The sequence below is a fragment of the Arachis hypogaea genome, chromosome 14 (genome assembly GCF_003086295.3).
Source record: "Arachis hypogaea cultivar Tifrunner chromosome 14, arahy.Tifrunner.gnm2.J5K5, whole genome shotgun sequence".
NCBI lineage: Eukaryota > Viridiplantae > Streptophyta > Magnoliopsida > Fabales > Fabaceae > Arachis > Arachis hypogaea.
In genome coordinates, this window is record NC_092049.1 from 129,831,264 (window position 1) to 129,853,793 (window position 22,530).

The following is a 22,530-nucleotide window of genomic DNA, read 5'->3' on the forward strand; positions in this document are numbered from 1 at the left end:
AGAAGAGTAAGTTGCAACAATTCAGCTTCTGATAAAACCAAATCTACATGATGAAAATCAATTGTACGTATGTAAGAAACTATAAGGGTAAGTATGTAAACTTTTTGTTGTTGATATTGAGTAATTAAAAACTTTTAGGCCACAATATGAAAGGAAATTTGAAAAAATGAATAAATATCCATTTAAAATTAATCTTAGGATATGTAAAATAAATCAAAAACCGAAAAAGAGAGGATGGGAGTGAACCTGGTAGGCAAAACATGTTTCTATGATCATGTTGTATTCCATCTGATAGGAGACTCCAGCATTTTTGCCAAACTACTTCTGGTCTAATCATTGAATGTGTCCATAGTAGTGTGACAAATAGCTTACGCAAATAATATCCAGAACCCCAATGACTTGCTTCTTCAATAGCATCAATATATTATTATATTCCCGATCATCATCCAATAAACCTCGGGCATAACATGCATCTCGAAATGATGAATATACAACATTGTTATAGGTTCTAAGATCTTTATAACTTTTGGGGCCTTTTACAATGTTCAATAACATTCTTAGGTAGTATAATTCTCCAGATGATGGGGGAACAAAGAATAATCTCCCAATAATAGAATAGCTTTTCTTGGCTCCCAAATCCTAAGAGATGGCTTCCAAACAAATTTTGTTGGAAAATCATTGTAAGTTAATTCCCTTGCAACAGCATATTCTTTGTTAGCTTTAAACCAAGCCACAAACATTGATTCTCTGACAGTTGCTTTATCAACAATAGTTTGCAATGCATTATCATCCTAAAAAAGAATTGTATGTTCATCAGGCAAGTGAAAACTTAATCGTTCAACTGATGGTCTTCTATAGTGGATGTCAAATGCAAATATCATCCAAGTAGATTCACATGGAGAAACGTATCGACAATCATAAAATATTTTAACTTCATCAACAGCAGTGGCTGAAGTTTCATCTCTTCTTTTTGAATAGAAAGAAGCTGTAATGCGATCAGTTCCCTTGTTGACATACTTAAATAAGTATTTGATTGACCTTGATTGATTGCACCACTCGACATTTATATGGGCACCATACCTTAAGAGAAGAAATCTATTGTGTGGCACAACATAACGATTATCCAAATCAATGCCAAACACCTCGATTGTACGACCATTGCTATGACGTCTGTAACTTGTATATCCGTCTTGATCGATAGTACTGTTCTGAACAAACTTTTTTGGGAAATGACGAATGCAGCGGCCGTTTTCCATGCAGGGTGAGTTTTTCCTTGCTGATCCACATAGACCATGCATCATTGAACTCTTTACAGCCTGATAATATTCATGATCAGTTGTTGGATCTGGAATCTCTGCAGAGATGATTTTATCAATGTCATCTGGAGTAGGAAACTTGTGTTCTGGTGCAAGGAATAAAAGTATATGAGCATGCGGTAATCCTCATTTTTGAAACTCAATTGTGTAAATCACTGAAAAAAATTTCCATTCAATTCGTTAGAATATGTGTAATTGTTGAAAGAACAAAATGTAGTAGAAATTACAGTGTAAGAGATTACCTGCTCGTGATCTACCAAATATATTGTTCTTGTCGATATCTCTAATGAGCTTTTCCAATTTCAGTTTGAACATTCTGTAATCTATATCAGGTCGATCTTCTGCTTTCAATTTGTTATCTTTGCAATAATCTGCAATCTCCTTCCATTGTGGGTTGCAAGTGAAGGTTATGAACAAATTTGGATATCCGATTGCTCTACATATTGCCATTGCATCTTGATATTTTGAATTGTATATCTTGGACCTCCGGTGAAGCTTGCTGGTAGAACAATTCGCTTGCCAAGTGTAGATGCCTGTGTTTCACCGTTAAGAACTGCATCTTTTAGGCCTTTATAAATCTCAGCTCTAAACTGTTTTTACTTGAAGTATACATATTTCAATCTAGCAGCTTCGATCATTGAGAACGCATCACCTATAAGCTGCTGGAAAAGTCGTCGAGAGTAAATCAGAACACCTTCACACCAAGGTCTGTGTATGCGAAAAAGTCTCTCATGCTGATAAATCCTGGTTCACTTGTCATATTCTTAGGTAGTCTGTTCAATGGAATCTTTTCTCTCCAACCGTCCTCCCCAAATGGAAAAAGGAGTGGATACTGCAGACACAAGTATGCAGGATTCAATTCAGATATCCATTTAAGTATTCCAGATTTTGTTTCAATTACAATATCTCTTTCTTTGGTGTGTCCATCAAAATCACCCACAAATAAACTTGCGACTTCACTAACAGAGGGTAGATTGTACCGTCTTCCATCTCTACCTCTTTTACCAAACAGTCGAAGTTTGATATCTGTTTGTGGATTAGTTCTAACCATTTCTCTTAGCATATGGAATGATTTTGCAAGAACATTATGTATATCTAGCACGTTGATTAGATCAGAAACTATCTCGACATTCAACGGGTTTGACTTTTCGCTTGAGCTGCAATTAACATGACAGTTGTGATTAATATTTTAAATACTTTGCAGCAATGAAAAGATGGAAATTTAGGGATTAAGATTCAATACTAACCTCACAACTGATGTTCGATTATTTATCTCATTTTTCGTGTCATAAATGTAAAGTTGAGCAAATTTTGCAGTGCTTCCTTCTATTGGTAGTAAACTGCCCATGAGATGATAATTTTGGCCGTGTAAGATGAACGTGGGGGGTGCTCGGCCTTGGTTAATTGATTTATCTACTTTGCCACCAAACGAAGTAAATGCAAACATACTATTGTATGTTCGAGTGTTTTTTTTGGAAATGGGTTGCCTTAGCACTATTACCAAAGAATAGATCATTAAGTGCGTTGGGCAGTTGTTGTAAAAAAGGAAATTGAACTTGACTTTGGCGACAACATAACGTAAACTTTGGATTAACAGTATTAAAGTGTTTGTCGATACGCTCTTCATACCAGAAATTGGAACCACAATGCTGACACTGATATGTTGGGTTCCCAAAGTCTAGATAAGCTAGAGCTGAAATATTATAGTCATGAGTTATCATGTATGTTAGTTAAAGAAGGAAATAAGTAAATCTGCTAAAGTTTTACCTGCCGGAATCACATTTGTAGTATTATTATTCTCATCCAATTGCTCTGATTTATATAGATTGGTGTTAGGGTTGTGTATTATTTATACGGATGGAAAATGAGAAATGATTTCTTTATAGATATCGATGAATTGAAACTAACCTTCATCAGGGAGTTGGTTTGATAGTTGCAAATGATTAATATTGTTATCCTCATCCTCTATATCTGCAAAAACATTCATACAATACCGTTACTTGTTTGTTCTGAAAGGTAGTAAGTTAATTTAATAGATACAAAGACTTTTGATAAATACCTCCTTCTTGTCGACTGTGGGGAACACTTCCAGAATCAAAGTTATCAACATGTATGAGTCCGCTTAAGTTACATGAATATTGCACATCTGTCCAAAGAATAGAAATCACAAATGACCTTATGAAAATAATCCAGTCCTTCTCTTTTGACAGAAGAATTTGTATGTTTAGAAAGTTTAGTTATAAAGGCTAATTATTGTTTATCAACTGGATTAAGCGATGATTTTAGGAGGAGAGCTATATTGAATTTTAGGAAGGGGCAAAAAATTAAGTTTGTAATAAAAGAAGAGTAAAATCAAAATTTTAAAGAAGACTAAACTAAAATTTATATACAATTTATGAAAAAAATTTGAAGGGGGGTGTTTCATTGCCTCGCCTAGATGATTACATAAAATCTTAAGATACGTAGGAGAACATGTGGAAACACTGACTTCATGTAGTTATGCACTAAAAAGGAATCATAACTGCTAATAAAAAAAGATATATATCCATTTACATCTTTTTTGTATAGAAGACTCATCTTTTGACTGTATTTTTTATATACTATTCTCTGATGTCATCTACTACAGCAGCTAAACAATTTGACTTTAAAAAGATATTTTTCTTTAGACTTTCTCCAAAATTTTGGCTTTTGAAAAAATGCTCTTTTTTAGGAATGCTTTTGTCTTTTCTGTATTTGTTAATATATATTTCCATAAGAACAAATAAAAAACTATCCTTTCATTCTACTATATCCTTCTTTGCTTTTAGAAAACTTAAATTCATGCATCTATTCTACAATTAGCTAATAATTTTCGCTGTAATATATTGAACATAAAACAAAGTCAATACACACAATTTTGCAATAACTTTTGTATCCAATGTTAGCCAGAATAAATGAAAAAAATCAATAAAAAAATGAAAATAAGAAAATTTGAAATCGTATTTTTTTTAAAATAAGCCATCAAACAAAAGTAGACAATTTAAGTATAATATTATTTATAACAACATAACATTTTTTAAGTATATAAAACTCACAGTGCTAAATAATGTAATGGCATTTAAGATTTAGCTTTAATTTAGTGAGACATTCAAGTTAGCAATACAATGATACAATCTTGTGTATATCCTACTGGATGTGCATCAAAATTTATTCTTGTTTCCAAGCATAGCCTGAATTGTTTGCTCAAACAAAGATTAAGTCTATTCAAGATCATTAATATTTAATGTGGCTTAATGGCAACCATGATGACTAGTAACTGCCAATGCTTTCTCTTCTACTCCAGCTCCTCCCAGCAAGTATTGCTATTATTAAATGCATTCTAGGACAACATCTTCTACTCCAGCTCCAAGATGCTCATGAAACAGATGCAACAGTTCTGCAAAAGTCATCAGAATATTATTAGCAAAACTTAAAACTATTCAAAGAGAACTTAAAACTATATACATCATCTAACTTCTGAAGCCATTAAAGTGCTGCCTCAAGACATGTTACTTAATATTAATATAACATACCAAAAAAATATTGTTACTAATTTAAAGTATTAAGTAATTAAAGATAGACATAGCAACCTTTTCTAGTAGATGTAAGCACAGAGTGAACAAATGCACAATTTATAGTTAGTCTAAAATAAATATAAAGAAAGGTGAGTTACCGTGTGGATTGGAGCTTCACATCCTCCTTCAATAAGCTGCATTTACATAAAAAGCCATTACAATAGGACATAAATTTCTATTTTAATAGGACATAAATTAAATCAGTATGGCAAAGATATATCAGATGACTAAAACTTGAATCCACCAACTGGTCCTACTTGAAGAGCACCTTGAGTAACATCGTCCATCAGCCCTGGTCCAGCCCCTGACCATGAAGTGCAATCCAAAAGATTTGCAATCTGCATAGCACACATACAAAACAGTAAATAACTATTATTTTCTTCTATAGAAAAAGATTTTATCAGAAAGAGAAATGAAAGAGATGAGACATCGTCATATAAATACAAATTAAGATATACAAATAGATATATTCCTACAACTAATATAACTATTCTACATAGCCCACCAAATTTGTTGCATAGTTCTAGGTGTTTCTTATGCGGTTGAGCCAAAATATTCACAGCCACATAGATACCTAAAGAAAGAATATGGCAAGTTTCAATGATAGTACCTAAGAAAGAAACAGGCTACGAATTTATAGATTTATGTAATCTATAACACTTAAATACATGAGCTTAATGATAGATTTGCAGAAGTACTATTGGAAATATCCACAACAAACTTATGAACTCATGTGACCTCAAGTTGTTGTGAAGATTTGGTTTCAAAAATCTCTATTATTGCTCCAGACATTTGGATTAAGAGAAATAGGCATAAAATACACATACAATGAAGCATATTTGGACACGAATGTTTTTTATTCATCTTGATCAATCATTCCATTATCTTTTGTATTAGCATCACTAAAGGTGCCTGGAGTAAAATATATACAATTTTAGAAACATTAATTTCAAAGAGCACTTGAAAGGTAGTAAATAAGGGAAGAAATCTTAAGAACTTTATTTAGATGCAAAACAAAAAAACAAAGAAAAGAGAGGAAATAATAACTTTAAAGATCAATCACAATAACATATATTAATCATGCAACAGAGAACATCCTTATGCTGAAAATGTTTTCACATTAAGACAGAGCATTAAGAGAAAATAGATGAAGCAGGTCCCAAGGTTGTCAAACTCGCGAGTCTAGGTAAACTCGTGGAGCTGACCTAGACTCGACTCGTAAACTCGACTCGTAGACTCGTACGAGTTTACCTGTTATAAATTTTTTATAAAAAATATATATATCATGTATAATATATATATTTACTCAAATATAGGCACTCAAACTTAACAATTTTAACATAATAAATTAACATAATACTACAATTATAACAAGTACTCTAGATCACACATTCAAATCCTTCACAAATCACAAATATGCATCTAGTTCAACATAAAACACACAATCACACAATCAAAACTTCATATAACACAACCAAAAAACAAAAAAAAATAACAAAGCAACAATTAAATGTTCTAATAAAATAAAAGACTAAAACTGAAATCCTCCAACATCTTCATCTTCCATGGCATCAACATCATCACCTTCACCATCTTCATCAGATATTTTGTATTTTTGTCCCTAAATCAACATTCAGATTCAGTTGCAAAGTTATCAAAGTTGATAAAATGAATAAATGATAAATAACAAATTCAGATTTCAGGATTCAATTGCCAAGTTATCCACTAGTCCACTATCAAAGTTGATAAATTTATAACCAACACAGCTATTAAAAACAAACTAAACTACAAATTAAATATAATACAATTGATGTTAGCTGAAACTATCTCATTTCTTTTAAGTATTGTAATATAATACAATTCATGTTAGCTTCCTTCCAATCATTAACTATCTACCAACAATTGATGCTTATATGGATTAGCATCTGCATCTATGTGAGGCATGTGCACTGACAACCTGCAATACAAGCATAGCTTAGCATATCAATTCACAAGAAAAAAGAAAAGAGAAACTTCAAAAATAAATAAATTCCATAACAGAAGGAACAAAGTCATATAAAACTTGGTATATTTTTAAGGTAGAAACTTATAAACAGTTATTTTTATGTGAAATTAATAATTGAGAATCAGTAAATAAAAATTTAGTTAAACTTGTCAAATTATCTAACAATTCTTAGTTATGAATTTTATATGAAAATAAATGCACGTGAGCCTTCATATTTTAGTATGCTTTTGTAAAACTGATTCTACATAGAATCAGTTATATGAGTTACACAAACATGCTTTGATTGGGAATGAGTAATGACAAGTAAAAAGATTGAGCAACTGTACTTAAAGCAAACTGGCATCTAAACTCTAAACACGAATCTATGCATCCTCCAAATAAAGTTCTTCTTTCCACCTCATTTTCCATAAAAGCAAAGCAAATTCAGCAACTAGAAGCATGATGAGTGCAATGATAAGGAATATGAGACAAACATTATCTAAGAACTCAACCAATTGGATTTGGAAGGACCATTGTGCAAGCACAGTCAAATTTGCACACCCCAACAAGGTTAAGAGCTAATAAACAAGTTAAAATATTGAAAAGCTCAAAGCTTTCAAAATCATGAGCCAACTTTACAACATGGACATCGAAAAACAAGTAACAAAATACAAATTACAAGAAGCAGCTATTAAAAACAAACTAAACTAACCCTAACATTTCAGAATTTCAGTATTTCAGTTTCAGATATTCAAATTCTTCAACAAAAAATAACTAATTAAATAACTAACAGTCTAAGTATCTAACACTAATTAAACTATTAAAGCATCAGTTTAATTTTTGATACATTATTAACTTATTAAAGCATGTTTAATTTTTTTTTCCATCAAATTTCAATAACCAATTTCATTATTCATCACACCATATAACCAGAATTTAAACTAAAAAATTAAACTATTAATATCAGAAGTCAGAACCAAAATGGCAAAACCGATGAAAGCTCAGGCAGAACCGAAATTATTGATATTTAAATTTGCGGAACAAAATTACCTTGGAGAAGGAAGCTCAGATAGAACCAAAGAAGAAGAGAGGCAGCTCAGGCAACCTTCAGCTCAGGCAGAACAGAGGGCGAGGAACACAAACCAAAGGTGAGGAACGAGGGGAAGAACAGAAGTGCCGTGAAGCGTTGAGGAACCTTCAGCATCGTAGTCAGCCTTCAGCTTCACCGACGAAGTGAGGACTGAGAAGTGGACATGCACGATGGTGGCAGTGCTGCACCACGAGGAAGAAGATGGCGTGGGATCCGTCCAGCCTCCGACGTGGTGGCGCAGACAATGGTGGATGGCGGCACGATGGGCTTGGAGAAGAGAGTGAGGGCTTGGAGTCTTGGAGAAGATAGTGTTTCTCTGTTCTGTGTGTTAGTGTGGTTTGGTCGTTTGGGATTAGGGTTTCCTTACATGAACGAAGCCCTTTCCCATTTTTTGGCCCAAAACGACGTCGTTTTGGTGAAAATGGGCTCCTAAATCAAACTCGCTGACTCGCCCTCAAACTCGCGAGTTTGACCGATTCTGTCCGAGTCTAGCCGAGTCTACCCGAGTCTACCCAGAAACGAGTTTGTGTCCGAGTTAACTCGATTCTACTACCTAAACTCGTAAACTCGTACGAGTTTACGAGTTAACTCGCGAGTTTGACAACCATGGCAGGTCCCTTACTACAGAAAGTTTTTTACTCAACAATAAGTGGAAGCAAGAAGCATCCTTATGACGTCTTAGGAACCTTACAATCTCAAAAGATGTCAATTTGTTTTCATTTGTCTATTACAAAAGCTTGAAAACAAAAATGCTAAAAAATTAATTGAGAATGCTGTCATTTGTATAATAGTTAACCTCTTTAAAATAACATATCTGTTATTCTTTGATGTCCCATTTTCATTTCTCCATCAGTTTGAAATGCAAAATGATGAAATTTGTATAGTTTTGCTTTTTTAAATTAGTTATTAAGAAATAAAAGTGGCTACTAATGAAAATATACTTAGATTACCATGCATGTGTCAAGCTTCCATATTAATGTAGAGCAATGCTTACAATTATAAACCCCTTCGAAAAAGGATCTTTCTTAGGAAAAGCAAAGGTAATAAAAGCTTATGCACTCTAAAGTCATAAGAGGCAAGAAGCAGGACCGTGCAAAAAACAAAAAAATGGCCATGTTTTGTTGGATTTGTTTAAAGCACATATTTTGACATCTCTCTTATGTGAACATTCCACAGCTGTAAGCTTGTTCAAACTCAAAAAAATGACTGAACTAAAAGTAGTGTCTATAAATTCATATAGAAAATGTTATCTTTAGAAGCAAATAACCATAGAGAAAAGTATGTAATAAAGTTATATAAGATGAGCGAAAATGAAAGCCTTGATGACTTGTTGGGATGCAATTCCACCAACCAAAGCAGCCACATCATGAAGCTCTGTCGCACCAAATTGACACATCAAATTGATAAGATCCCCTGCTAAAGCAGCACCATTGTATATCTTGATTTGTTGCAGAGTAAAATAATCATCATAATATACAAAGTTTGATATTGAATAAATGGCAACTAACCAAGCACCTCAAAAGCAACCAAAAAATAGTCCATGTATTCAGTCAAATTTCAACATCAATATATTCAAACTGATTTTACATACAAATTTGTTCATGCAAACTATATTATTTGTTCTAATATGGTCAATTCTGTCCTCTTCAAATACAAATCAATTAGAGTGTGTAATCAGACTACTGTCCAAACATTAAAGAAATAAAATATAAACTAAGATATTATATCCACTTCAAAATTTTGCATCATAGTGATAAAATAGCTTCACAAAAGAGTTTGTTTGTCCTCTATCAAGCATTTTTTGTATAGCTTGTAAATATTTTAAATACAGTAAATATTATGAATTGTAAAATCATCGGCATGTTCAGTGACGGATCCAGAAAATTTTGATAGTGGGGGCAAAATATATATAATATAATAAAAAATTTTATAATAAAAATATTAAGTATACATAAAAATTAGTTATCAAATTATTCATTAATCGTTATATTTATATATAAATATATGTATTTTTAATTTATTTTTAATTTGTATTTTTTATTTCAATATGTATACATGTGATTATTTTTTATGTACATATAATATAATTAGTCTTTAAAATATATAATTTATAAATTAAAACACTAAAATAGTAATTTAAATTATAACATATAATTTAAAATTGGGTAAAGTATACTTTTTATTCCTGAAATTTAGCAAAAATTTTAAAAGTACCCCTAAGTTTTATTTTGTTTCAGTTTTGTCTCAAAAGTTTTTTATTTGCATCAAATATACCCTTGACGGCTAAATTTTCAAAAAATTTAAGACTAATCTAACAATAATGCATGAAAACTATGCTTGATTTGCTTGTGTTGAGAGTTGTTCTTATCAAATTGTTGTTGAATTAGTCTTAAATTTTTTGAAAAATTAGCCGTCAGGGGTATATATTTGATACAAATCGAAAACTTTTGAAACAAAATTGAAACAAAATAAAACTTAAGGGTATTTTTGAAACTTTTGTCAAATTTCAGGGACAAAAAATATACTATATCCTTTAAAATTTTATTATTTAGGTTTTATATTTTAAAAAAATTGAATAATCTTTTTCTTAATAATACAATCGAAATATTTCTCTTTTTATGTAGAATAATACTACATATTCAAGTTTTTTGTTAATTAAGTCCAACCAAATTAGTCTGAGATAACAAAAATTAGTTATGACTAACATTATTCAAAGTCTTATTGTTTAATTTGATTAGACTTAGTTCATAAAAAAATTTGAATGTGTAGTATTACTCTTACATAGAAGCAATTTTTATTGGAATTCATAGTTTAAAAAGTTCTTTCAATTAATACAGTTGTTACAGAAAAAAAATTAAAACTAATATAAAAAAGATAAATAATACTCTTTCGAGTTGATTTCTAAGAAAAAATAATAAATTTTATTTAAATTGAGAATTAATCATTCTAACAATATCTAATATAAAATTCTTAAATTGACTATAAAGTACCAAAAATTAAGTAAAAATTATTGTGGGGTCAAAATCAATAATTTAGTGGGGGCAAATAAATTTTATTATCATATACTACTCAAAAAATTTTCAAATTGTAGTGGGGGCGCTTGCCCCTACACTTATACACATGCATCCGTCCCTGGGCATGTTCATATTATTTGTATAAAGATATGTATGCATAAGCTATGAGCATGGTCAAATTAAGCATACCAAAGCTACTCAATGATTGTAGAGCTATTTCTACCCTTTTTAAAATGTTCATAGGCACACTGTGCATGTCGCTCCCACTGGTCAACTGCTTCAAGCTGATGAACACTGAGTGTAGCTGCACAAAACTCATCAAAATCCATCCTCCTATATTGCAATGCATTAAGCTGCAACTCAAATTTATTTTAATCAGCGAGCACTATTGGTGCAAATCTTATTTATATAATTTATGGAAGCATTGGCAGTTAAATTATAGAACTTACTGGTCCAAGTAAGTTAGAAATGTGTGACTCCTTCACAGCATCTATTCATAGTATTGAAAGCTTCTCTGATGACTTCTTTATAATATTACAAATGCAAAAGGGATTATTAGCTTGGTGCACTAATGATATGCTTCATTGTCTTCCAAAAAGCAAAAGTAAAGATACAAAGAATAAAAACACCAAATTAAATAACTACATTACCTCATCTTTGAGCATGTGAATTGTTAACAGAACCTGTGCTGCTACAACTAATAAAGCGAATAATCTAAGTTACACCATCATTTATGAAATGAAACTGTTTTAATTTCCCTAGGTTTACATAGAATTTAACCAAAATTTTCATCCCTAAGATACTACTGCTCCAGTATTACAGTGATTGAGGAGAAGAAAAGATTGGAAAAAACTGATAACAACGAAATAATTTTAGGCTAGAAGTAAATAGTTGGACAGAATCTAAATTGGTAGCATTAGTAGCTGTGTTTTGCCTTTGAAACTTAAGTTGTGCTACTAAAAAATGGTAACTTACATTATAGATTACACCCTACATCAATGTTTCCAAAAAGGTCCAAAATCTTTAACTCGCCATACCTACACACCAGAAACATAAAAAGATTAGTGGAAAACATTGAGCAGAGAAACTTCAAGTCATTTGGGGTGGAGTGAGCTGCTGCACGACTTGGCCTTTCCTGGGCAAAGCTGTCCGATTCAGAACAGTGGGGTTGGGTTGTCGCTGCAACATACTTTGTGCGCGTCGCCGTCGCGCTTCGCATCACCATCTCTAGTGCCGATTCCTCACCATCGATCAATCATGTGTATAAGATTGAATTGAGAGAGAAACAAATTGAGGAAAGAGAGAGAGGGAGAGAGAGAGAAATGATAAATTCGAAATTTTTTTTGAAGAAGACTGAAACTTTAAAACTCATTCAAATTTTTTTTCGGGAAAATTCCCACTAATGAGTTTTGTTTAGTATTTGAAATCAAAGCATTTGGCTGATCAACGAAAGGCAATTCATGTGATGGTGTTATCAGCCAATCAAATGCTACGATTATCAACTGTATTTGGATAATTGGAATTTCGGAATTAGGGATACACAAAGTTTGAATTACCTGGAAGTCTTCTGTGCAAAACAAAGCTTCATCCGTCTTCTCAGCCTCCATCGTCCACTCACGCTAGTTTTAACATCCTATTATGAGGAGGAAAAAAATAAAACTACATAGGACAGTTGTCACTCTCTCAGACATCATTTAACAGTGCTAAATAGTGTCTGAATTCACTGTTTGGCTAGTTAACCATTATATATTAATAGATTGGCTATTCCTTTAATAATATTGACCCCCTTTTTTGCATAGTATCCCTCGTACAATCTGGTAATCATCCAGAAAATAATTATCAAAAGTGATAGAGAGAGCAAGAGACAAATATAAAACTATCTAGATAGCAAAAGCAGTTTAAACACACCATTAATATTGGCAGTAAACATTCTATGTATAAAAACTAATAAATTTTATAGATAAGGAGGAAACATTAGCAAATGATAATCTTATTAAATAACTTACCACATCCTCAGGGTCATCCGGTTCTATACGAAGCTTTGCTAGTAAACTTGGTGATTGAACATTGATAGTTGCCGCTTGTGCAATTTTCTATTTGATAGCCTCGTTTATAGTTTCAATAACTCGTTCAGCTTCTAATAAAACATCGAAAGAAATTAATTGCTGAATATACCATTCCCCATCTTCACTATAAATAGCCTGAATTTTACTGTCAATAGGATATTTATCTTGAGGATCAGAACTGATCTTTTACTCCTAAGAGTGAAATAACAAAAATAGTTAATTATGATCATGAGAAAAATATTGCATTTAAATAATTTCAATCGTTTGAAATGAGCACTTGCTCATATAATCTCAATTCACTAGTACAATTGCGAAAGCATAGTAACTTAAGTTTTAAAGACAATATCACAATATGCTACACCATTCAAATTCATAAATTCACTGACAGTCAGAATTGTAAATAAGACATACCACTTCATTATCCTTATGTTTTGACAAAGTAAAAGGTGCACTAGCATTTGGACCGGCATTTGAACCACATATTTCATTATCTTGTTCAATTTCTCGAGTCCAGAGCAATCAATTCATATCCATAATCAGCAAAACCAATTCAATAATTAACAAAATCAGCATATTCATAGTCAGCAAAGCCAATCTCTAACCTAATTCAACAATAAAAGTAACAACAATAACATTTCAACCATTTAAACATTTTAAGTTTAACTTCTTCCATATTCTAATCAGATTCTTAAATCATATTCTAATCGATGAATTAAATATTAAAAATTAATATAGAATATTAGAATAACTAGAAAAAACTTACATATTGACTATTGTTGTAGCTGCAGAATCAAGCAGTGTAGTGCAGGCATCAATACCCGCGGAAGAGAGGCGAGGGATGGATGGGGACGTGGTGAGACGCGAGCACTCACCAGGCGTTGGGTGCAATGATGGCGGATGAGCAGAATACGAGACAATGGGAGCAAGACAGCTAGCAACGAGCACGCGAGGGACGACAAGCAGAGGAGGTGCGACGAGACGCGAGCGTGCAGTGGATCTGGTGAGAGCACACAATGTGGTGAATCCGGCGAGAGGAATGGCAACGGAGGCGAGCGTGTGGTGGCAGTGAACCGATGTGAGAGTGAGAAGGCTGGGGGAGAGGGGCGGCGCTGTGCCTCTATGTGTGGGAGTGGGAGTGAGAGCAAGAGAGCTGGGGGTGGGTTTGCGATTTGAATTTAGAGCAAGATTACCGGTGCATAAATCCACCGGTAATGCTTTCTGATTGGCCAAAACGCATCGTTGCACTAATCAAGGTTACAAGTGGATTTGGTAAATCCGACGGTAATGCTCGCACCAGTTTTTTATTTTTTTCCCTTCATTTATTACCAGCAGATTTATCATCAGAAAATCAAATTCGATGGTATCTTTTTTATCCGACAAATTTATTCTCAAATTTTCTGGTAAATCTGTTGATAAAATCACCGCTAATATCCGACGCTAAATCCGATGATAAATCCAATAATATTCAACATTTTTCTTGTAGTGTATCCATGAGTTTAAAATAAGAAAGGAAGATGAATTTGAGGACTTATGATATATTTTATAATTTTCTCTTTTATTAGAATTCAACTATATTAGGTAGTAGGTATACACTAAAATTAGTTACAAGTATAAAATATATGTTAGAATACAAAATATGAGTGAATAGTCAAATTGATCCCTAAAAGATTATACGATCTCCAATTTAGTCCCTGAAAGATATTTTTAATCAAATTCATCCCTAAAAGATTTTAAGTTAGTCACGTTAGTCCTTCCATTACTTCACTGGAAAATGATTAACAGAAGCTGACCTAGCACGTTAAAATTCATGTCAACACACCCCTATACATCTCAATTGGATGCCAGCATGAAAGCTTTACAAAATTTTGTCAAACTAATCCCTAACTAATAATAACCCTAATCCCAAAATAGTGCATAAATGTTAGCGGCGAGATTTCTGTCGGATTTACCGTCGGATTAGGTAGCAGATTCATAACCCTAAAATATTATCGTCGGAATAACATTTCCAATGGTAACGTCAACGGTAATATTTGGAGGAAAAAAAGAAATTCTTGGTGCACCCACTACCGTCGGATTTACTGGCGGGAAGATCCACAGTAACAAAGTTTAGTGAAATGCTGTATTTTGGACACATGAAAAACGTTACCATCAGATTAATCCTACGGTAAATCTGACGGTAATAGTGCCCTAAATGAAAGTGCGAACGTCATCTCCCCCATTTCGAATTTCACACACTCTTTCTTCATCTCCACCCTCTATCTCTCATCACCGCCACCACCTCCGTTTCCTGCCCTTCTCGTCGCCACCAAGAGCATCGTCGTTGCCACCCCCCTTTCCGTCGTTGCCAGCCCCTCTGTCTTCTCCTTCTTCCCCTGCCCCCTCTTTCTCTCTGTCTCTCCTTCATCGTCACCACTGTCTGCAGTCACCTCCATCTCCTGTCACCAATATCTGCTGCCATAGCAACTTTGACGACCACCACTGCAACATCTACGTCTTTCCTTATTTCTGTTGTTCTTCATTACAGGTTCAATGAACAACTCTTTTCCAGTTCATTTAATTTTAGTTTAATGTAGTTTAGGTTTGCGTAGAATTTCAATTTTAATTTTGAATCAGTTTCAAAGTTTGTTCAGTTTAGTTTTTTAATCTTAGTGTATTTAGGTTGATTAAGTTAGGTTAGATTCAATACATTAGGTTTTGAATAGTCGAAGTGTTTGGAATTGTCTAATTGTGTTAATTGTTGCGTTGATGACTGTTTTGCTAAGAAATTATTGCTAAGATTATTTGATAATTATTTAATTTTAGTTTAATTTAATTTAGGTTTGAGTAGAATTAGAATTTTAATCAGTTTCAAAGTTTGTTCAGTTTAGTTTTTTAATCTTAGTGTATTTAGGTTGATTAAGTTATGTTTGATTCAATACATTAGATTTTGAATGCTTGAAGTATTTGAAATTGTCTAATTGTGTTAATTACTACGTTGATGACTATTTTGCTGAGAAATTGTTGCTGAGATTGTTTGATAATTTTTAAATTTTAGTTTAATTTAGTTTTGATTTAAGTAGAATTATAATTTTAGTTTTGAATTAGTTTCGAAGTTAGTTCATGTTAGCTTTCAAATCTTAGTAGATTTAGGTTGATTAAGTTATGTTTGATCCAATACATTAGATTTTGACTACTTGAACTGTTTGAAACTATCTAATTGTGTTAATTGCTGTTAATTGTTGTGTTGATAACTGTTTTATGGAAAAATTTTTGCTGAAATTGTTTAGTAATTTGATATAGGCAGACATGACGACAAGAAGAGGTATTGCTGATCAGGCTTCTAGTCGTGGTTGTAGTCGTGGTTGGGGTAGAAGGAGGGTTTCTTCCAGCATCCCCGGGACTTCTAGATCCTCTCCCTTTACTCCAACCACCCCGGTCATGCCACATGTTGCGGGTTTAACAGACCAGTCATTCATCTTGGTCTCTAACCCTAACTACGTGCCTTCGACCATGGCGGAAATGCCGCCTCCGATTGCTCAGCAGCCCACATCCACGCCAACGCTAACTCAAGCGACAGATGCTGCAGCCCCGGAGTTCAGCCATGGAAGCAGTAGCTGGTGCCCCTCCACCACCTCCCACCACACGATTGCGTATTTGGCCTGATGGTGGCACGGGTAAGTAACACGTTCAATACTCATATATTTCCTGTTTATAGTTACCGCTGAAAGTGCTTAAATTATTTATAGTTTAGTTGATTTAAGTGTTAATTGTTGGTTATTGTTTTATAATTTTAATGATTATGATTCCTCTTGTTGTTAGGTTTTTGCCCTACCTAAACGTGTGTACTCAGGAGATGACGAATGTCATCAAGCTGATGTACGACCAGCCCTGACCCAGCTGCATGAAGATCACCACTGAGACCAAGAAATGCTGGTTTGAGAAATGAGCGGTAATTACTTTCATTGTTTCTGTTTCAAACCATTTTAACTAGTTTATATCATCTATCTTGCTTAACTAATTATAAAGTTTCTTTGTTGCAGCTGCATTTCATTTAGGATGCAGAGCACAACCTGGTCATTTGAAAGATATTCAACCATAGAATAGGTCGGCGGCTCCAGCAGATGCTGGATGATATTCGTCACAGGCGGGACCACCAGACGGGATGGCTCTTACTAGAGGTAAAGAAGGGCCTGTTAGCTCATTGGGAGACCGATACGGGGTTTAGTCATATCGGCTTGTCACTAACAGAGCTAAGAGGGCATCGACTAGGTCGTCCAAGTACACCGATGGCTCGGCAACCTTCATGAAGACCAAGGCCAAGCTGGTATGTAGTTTCTTTAATATTGTTAATAACTTCGTTATTTATTTGTTTTGGATATCATTACTAGGCATTCTAATAATTTTGTATTTTAATTCAACTTGTGTAGTCGAAGTCATTGGACCACGAGGCCACATTGACGGAGACGTTCAAGTACACCCACACACTAAAGGAGAACAAAGTGAGATTTGCTGAGTAGCGGTGTGAGGACCATTATGTGAGTAAACATACATCTGATTATCTTCTGCAATAAAATTATTAGAGATTAATTGTATATCTGTCTTATTAATCACAGTAACTTATGTTAATTGTACAGGAGTCCTATATACTGAAACTAGAGGCCGCGACTCAGCAATCTCAACAAAGTGGGGAGGACGCCGCCGATGGCTCTATGACTTTAGTCGTCGACTCCGATGCGGTTTGGCGCAAGACTGCCTTAGTCCCATACAAGAACTGCGTATACGAGATGAAGTTATTCTTCGCCAGCAACCTCTGCACTTCGACGTTGAGGCCGTTGTCAGGCTTCGCCACCAGTCAAACCATCCAGCCCGAGGAAGGCGTGGATTTGAGGCTACATGTGTAGGAGCTCTAGCGTAACCTTTACCAGTGCAACCCTCATCCGCGTGACCTCTACGGATGAGCTCAGGCTGGAGTTTAGGGAGTTGCTAGAGCAGATGCTGCGTATGGAGGCTCAGATGGAGATGTACCAAGCCCAGATGCGCGCCACTGGCATCGACCTTGCTGGTGGCACACGGACATCGCCACAGCCTTCTTATGTATTTCCCCTTGCACGTTTTTCCTTTTGCATGCCTGGGTTTTTGTTTGCTTTTGCTTCTTCTTCTTTTAGAGGGGCGCCACTGGGTATTTTCTTATCTTTTACCTAAGCTCTGGGTTAGTGTAGGGGAGCCTAGGGGGTGGTTTAGGGAGTTGTAGTTTGTTTTTACTGTTTTTAGGGTTCCCGACCTCCTGTGTTGACTAAGTGGTGCTCCCGCTGTAGGTATGGCTGAATGCCCCGTACTTCCAAACCTGGCTCAACAGCCGCTAGCCGATTTCGTTGACCATTATGCCTGGGTTACTTCCGATGTGAAGGACACCCCCTCCAAGGTCACCCGGGAGAGCCTCCAGGATCTGCGCCAGGCTGGGCTCTTGTGTGGAGGTGGTCCCGAGGAAGCATTGTACCAAGTTTATATTCCTGCTGATCAGGAGCATGTCTGTCAAAAGAACCTGGCATCTCCACGATTTGTTGACTGGTTGTGGGTTTATAAACCCATGTTCACAATCTTGGGAGTTTGTTTACCCTTTTCTCCTTTTGTCATGGGTTTGTTAAATCGGTGTGATGTTCCTCCGTCGCAACTGCACCCGAACAGTTGGGCTGCCATTCGATGCTTCGAGATGGTTTGTGAGTATCTGGGGCTCCCGATCTCTGTGATCGTTTTCCTCTACTTTTTGCTTTTTACGAGCCCCTCTCGGGAGGGGAAGACGAATAAGGGGGTATATGTCCTTCAGGGCTCAACAAGGTCGCAGGATCTTTGGCCTTTTTTAGGACTCCTTTCATGGTTTTAAGTCAACTTTTTTTAAGGTCAAACCAGTCGAGGGCCATCAACCCTTCTGGCTCACTGCCGAGGGGGAAAGGCGGATCTCGACTTACTGGAGCTTTGGAACGGGGTCCGATTATTTAATAAAAATATCCTATGATTGGTTGAGCTCGGAAGAGCGTAATATCGCCGACATCTTGTTGGCCATTTTTGACGAGAAAAATCTTAATCCTCATATGGTTATGGGGGATCGGGAGACCGGTCGGTCATATGTTGGTGAGTTCACTTTTCTTGCACTTTTTGCTTAGTGTTTTACTTTTCTATTGCTCACATCTTTGCCTTTTGCTTGCAGTTTCCATGGCTGGCGAAAAGACTACCATGGCTGAGTTGATGAACCTCATTCAGGGTGGTGATGAGGACTCCTCGGTGACTCCTTCGGCTGATCATAGTCAGGAAGATGTTGGGGAGGGTAGTGGTCGGGTCGACGGGGCTGACCAAGGTCAGGTGGAGACAGCTGAGGTTCCTCCTGAGAACACCCCAGGGAACCCAAATGTGGAGGAGGAGGTCCCCTTTGGGGAGGAGGATCTGGGGTCTGGCGACGACGACCTGCAGATTGTTGGCAACCCGAAGAAGAGGAAGCGGGACTCGGGGAAGGCCCTTTCTGTTATGGAAAAGAACTTCGATGCTGGGGATTTTATTGAGTCCCAATTGCTTCATGGTACTGAAGAGTTCTTCCGGAATGCCGACCTTGTAGGTCAGGCGAGGTGGATCTATCGCAGTCTTCTCTGGGTTGCCACTTTCGCCAAGAAGGTGGAACTTGTTTTGGGAAATATTCATGCCTTGGAAGGGAAACTTCGAAACTCTCCGAAGGATCTGACAGATTCGAGATCTCGGGAGGAGTCTCTGAAGACAAAGTTGACTGAGCAGGAGGAAAAGGCTGAGGAGGATGCTAAAGAGATCAATAGGCTGGTGGAGCGGGACCTCACCTTGATGAAAGATTTGAATGCTTCTCGTGCTGAGACTGCCGCTGCTGAGAAGAAGGTCAAGGATTTGGAGGAGAAGCTGAAGTTGGCAGAGAGCTCGACAATGACTGCTCGTTAGGATGTAGCCACCCTGAAGAAGAAAAACAAGAAGATTGCAAAGGGGGCCCGGGAGGCCATGAAGCTGACCAATGTGGGGATTAAGTTTCAGGTGGCTGTGTTGGCTCCCGACCTCGATCTTTCTCAGGTTGGGGCTTTCAAGACGGTTGAGAACGGGAAGACCGTTGATATCCTCAAGCCTTGAGATGGATACCTCTCTTCAGCTTTTGTATTCTTTGCCTTGCTTCTTGTAATTTCTTGCTTTTACTTTTGGGCCTTTTTAAGGCGCCTTTTGATTGTAATGAATACTTTGGTACTTTATTTTGACTAAGCCGTTTATGGTTGTTATTGTTTGCTTGCTCGGGCCGTCGTGGCTTTTGCTTACTTTATCGTTTTTGCTTATCCGGGCCGTCGTGGCCTTTTTTTTTTATGTTTGGTTTACCATTTTTATGGTATTTATCATTTTCGTCGCTTGTTGCTTTTTAAGTTGCGCTTTAGCTTTTGGGTCCCTTTGGTTCCCGGGGTGATCAGTCCCGGGTTTTTGTTAGGTCGACCGCTCGTCATTTTGTCGTATTGGCGTATATCTTGCAAAATACAAAGTTATTGTATATGCATATGTAGAACATAAAACAAAGGAGTGATGCAATACATAATTAAAAGAAATAGAAATAAAGAAAAATGGAAGGAAAATTAGTGGTTGTGGCGGGGTCATCAGGTCATGAGGTCGCTTTTCTTATAAGTAAAACCTTTTTAGGTTTGCCATGTTCCATGTCCTTGGCACCTCGCTTCCATCCAACCTCTCCAGCTTATATGCACTCTTGCCGAGGACTTCTCTTACCCTGTAAGGTCCTTCAAAGTTTGCGGCCAACTTACCTTCTCCCGGGGTTGGCTGTCCTATGTCGTTGCGTCATAAGACCAGGTTGCCTTCCCCGAGGCTTCTCTTTAGTACCTTGCCGTTGTACCTTAGGGCTATCCTTTGCTTGATTGCTGTCTCTGTCAGATGTGTCATCTATCTTGTTTCGTCAACCAGGTCTTTCTCGATTGCCTCGTTTCCTCCTCCAAGAAGTAATCTTGGACTCGGCTCCCCTATTTCGATTGGGATGACTGCGTCGACCCCGTATGTAAGTCGGAAGGGGGTTTTGCCGGTAGATGATTGGAGGGAGGTTCTGTAAGACCATAAGACTGAGCCTAGCTTGTCTGCCCATGAACCCTTCTTCCCTTCAAGTCGTTTTTTTAGCCCTTTTAAGATGACTTTGTTGGCTGCTTCTACCTGGCCGTTGCTTTGCGGGTGCTCGACTGAGGAGAAATTTTGCTTGATTCCTAGTCCTGAGCGAAATTCTTTGAACTTCTTGTCGGTAAATTGTGTCCCATTATCTGATACGACGAATTCTGGGATTCTGAACCTGGTAACTACTTGCCTCCACATGAACTTTTGACAGTTTGCTGAAGATATGCTGGCTAGCGGTTCGGCTTCTACCCATTTGGTGTAGTAGTCTATGGCTACTATCAAGTATTTTATTTGTCCTGACCCGGGTGGGAATGGCCCTAAGAGGTCGACTCCCGTCGGGGTGCCATCATCAGACTAAGTTCCTCAGGTGGAGCTTTATGAAAGTTAGTGTTTTCTTGGCATTTTTTACATTTTCTGACGAACTCCTGAGCGTCCGACATCATTGTGGGCTAGTAATACCCTGCCCGGATGATCTTTCTCGCCAACGACCTTCTTCCAATATGGTGACCACAACACCCCTCATGGACTTCGCTTAGGACGTAGTCCGTCTGGTCAGGGAGTAGGCATTTGAGTAGGGGTTGGTGAAGCCCTCGCTTGTACAACTGTCCTTGTGTGATCATATATTTGGGGGCTTCCCTCCTGGTGGCTTGTGCTTCCTTCTCGTTTTGGGGTGTTTCGCCGTGCTCCAGGTATCGGAGGATAGGGTCTATCCATGAGGGGGGCCTTGGTGTATGGGTTGCGCATAAGATGACTGCTGGTTCAGTTGCCAGCCCTTGGATTAGGGACCTGTTCCCCGTCCCAGGCTTGGTGCTCGCTAGCTTGGAGAGGAGGTCTGCTCGGGCGTTCTTTCTCTAGGAACATGCTGGATTACGACTTCCTCAAAGCTTTTGCATAGTTCTTTTACCTTCTCTGGGTATTTTTGTAGTAGTGTGTCCCTGGCCTGGTAGCTGCCGTTTATCTGGGATGTGACGATCTGAGAGTCACTACTAACTTCTATCCTTGACGTTCTGACCTCTTTAGCTAGGATTAATCCTCCTATCAATGCTTCATACTCTGCCTGGTTGTTGGAGACTGGGAAATCAAACTTGATCGACTGCTCGTACGCTACTCCTACCGAGCTCTCGAGAATGATCCCAGCCCCTCCGAACATTTGGTTGGACACTCCGTCAACGTGGAGTTTCCACCGTGTGTTCGGTATGTCGGGTGCCTCTCCTGTGACCTCTACCAGGAAATCTGCCATCGCCTGGGCTTTGATTGCCTGCCAGGGTTCATAGTGCAAGTCATATTGGGACAGCTCTATTGCCCATGCCATCATTCTCCCCGCAAGG

The 22,530-nt window shown here is 36.7% G+C and overlaps 1 protein-coding gene across 1 annotated transcript; it reads right to left on the bottom strand.

Annotated features, from left to right (window-relative positions):
* Positions 1-557: 557 nt before the first annotated feature.
* On the bottom strand, positions 558-1,766 carry LOC140178739 (uncharacterized). The gene is made up of 3 exons (XM_072215972.1): positions 1,559-1,766; positions 906-1,402; positions 558-791 (listed from the first exon to the last, which is right to left on the bottom strand). Exons 1-3 carry the CDS (start codon positions 1,764-1,766, stop codon positions 558-560), a joined length of 939 nt encoding a protein of 312 aa, XP_072072073.1.
* Positions 1,767-22,530: the final 20,764 nt, after the last annotated feature.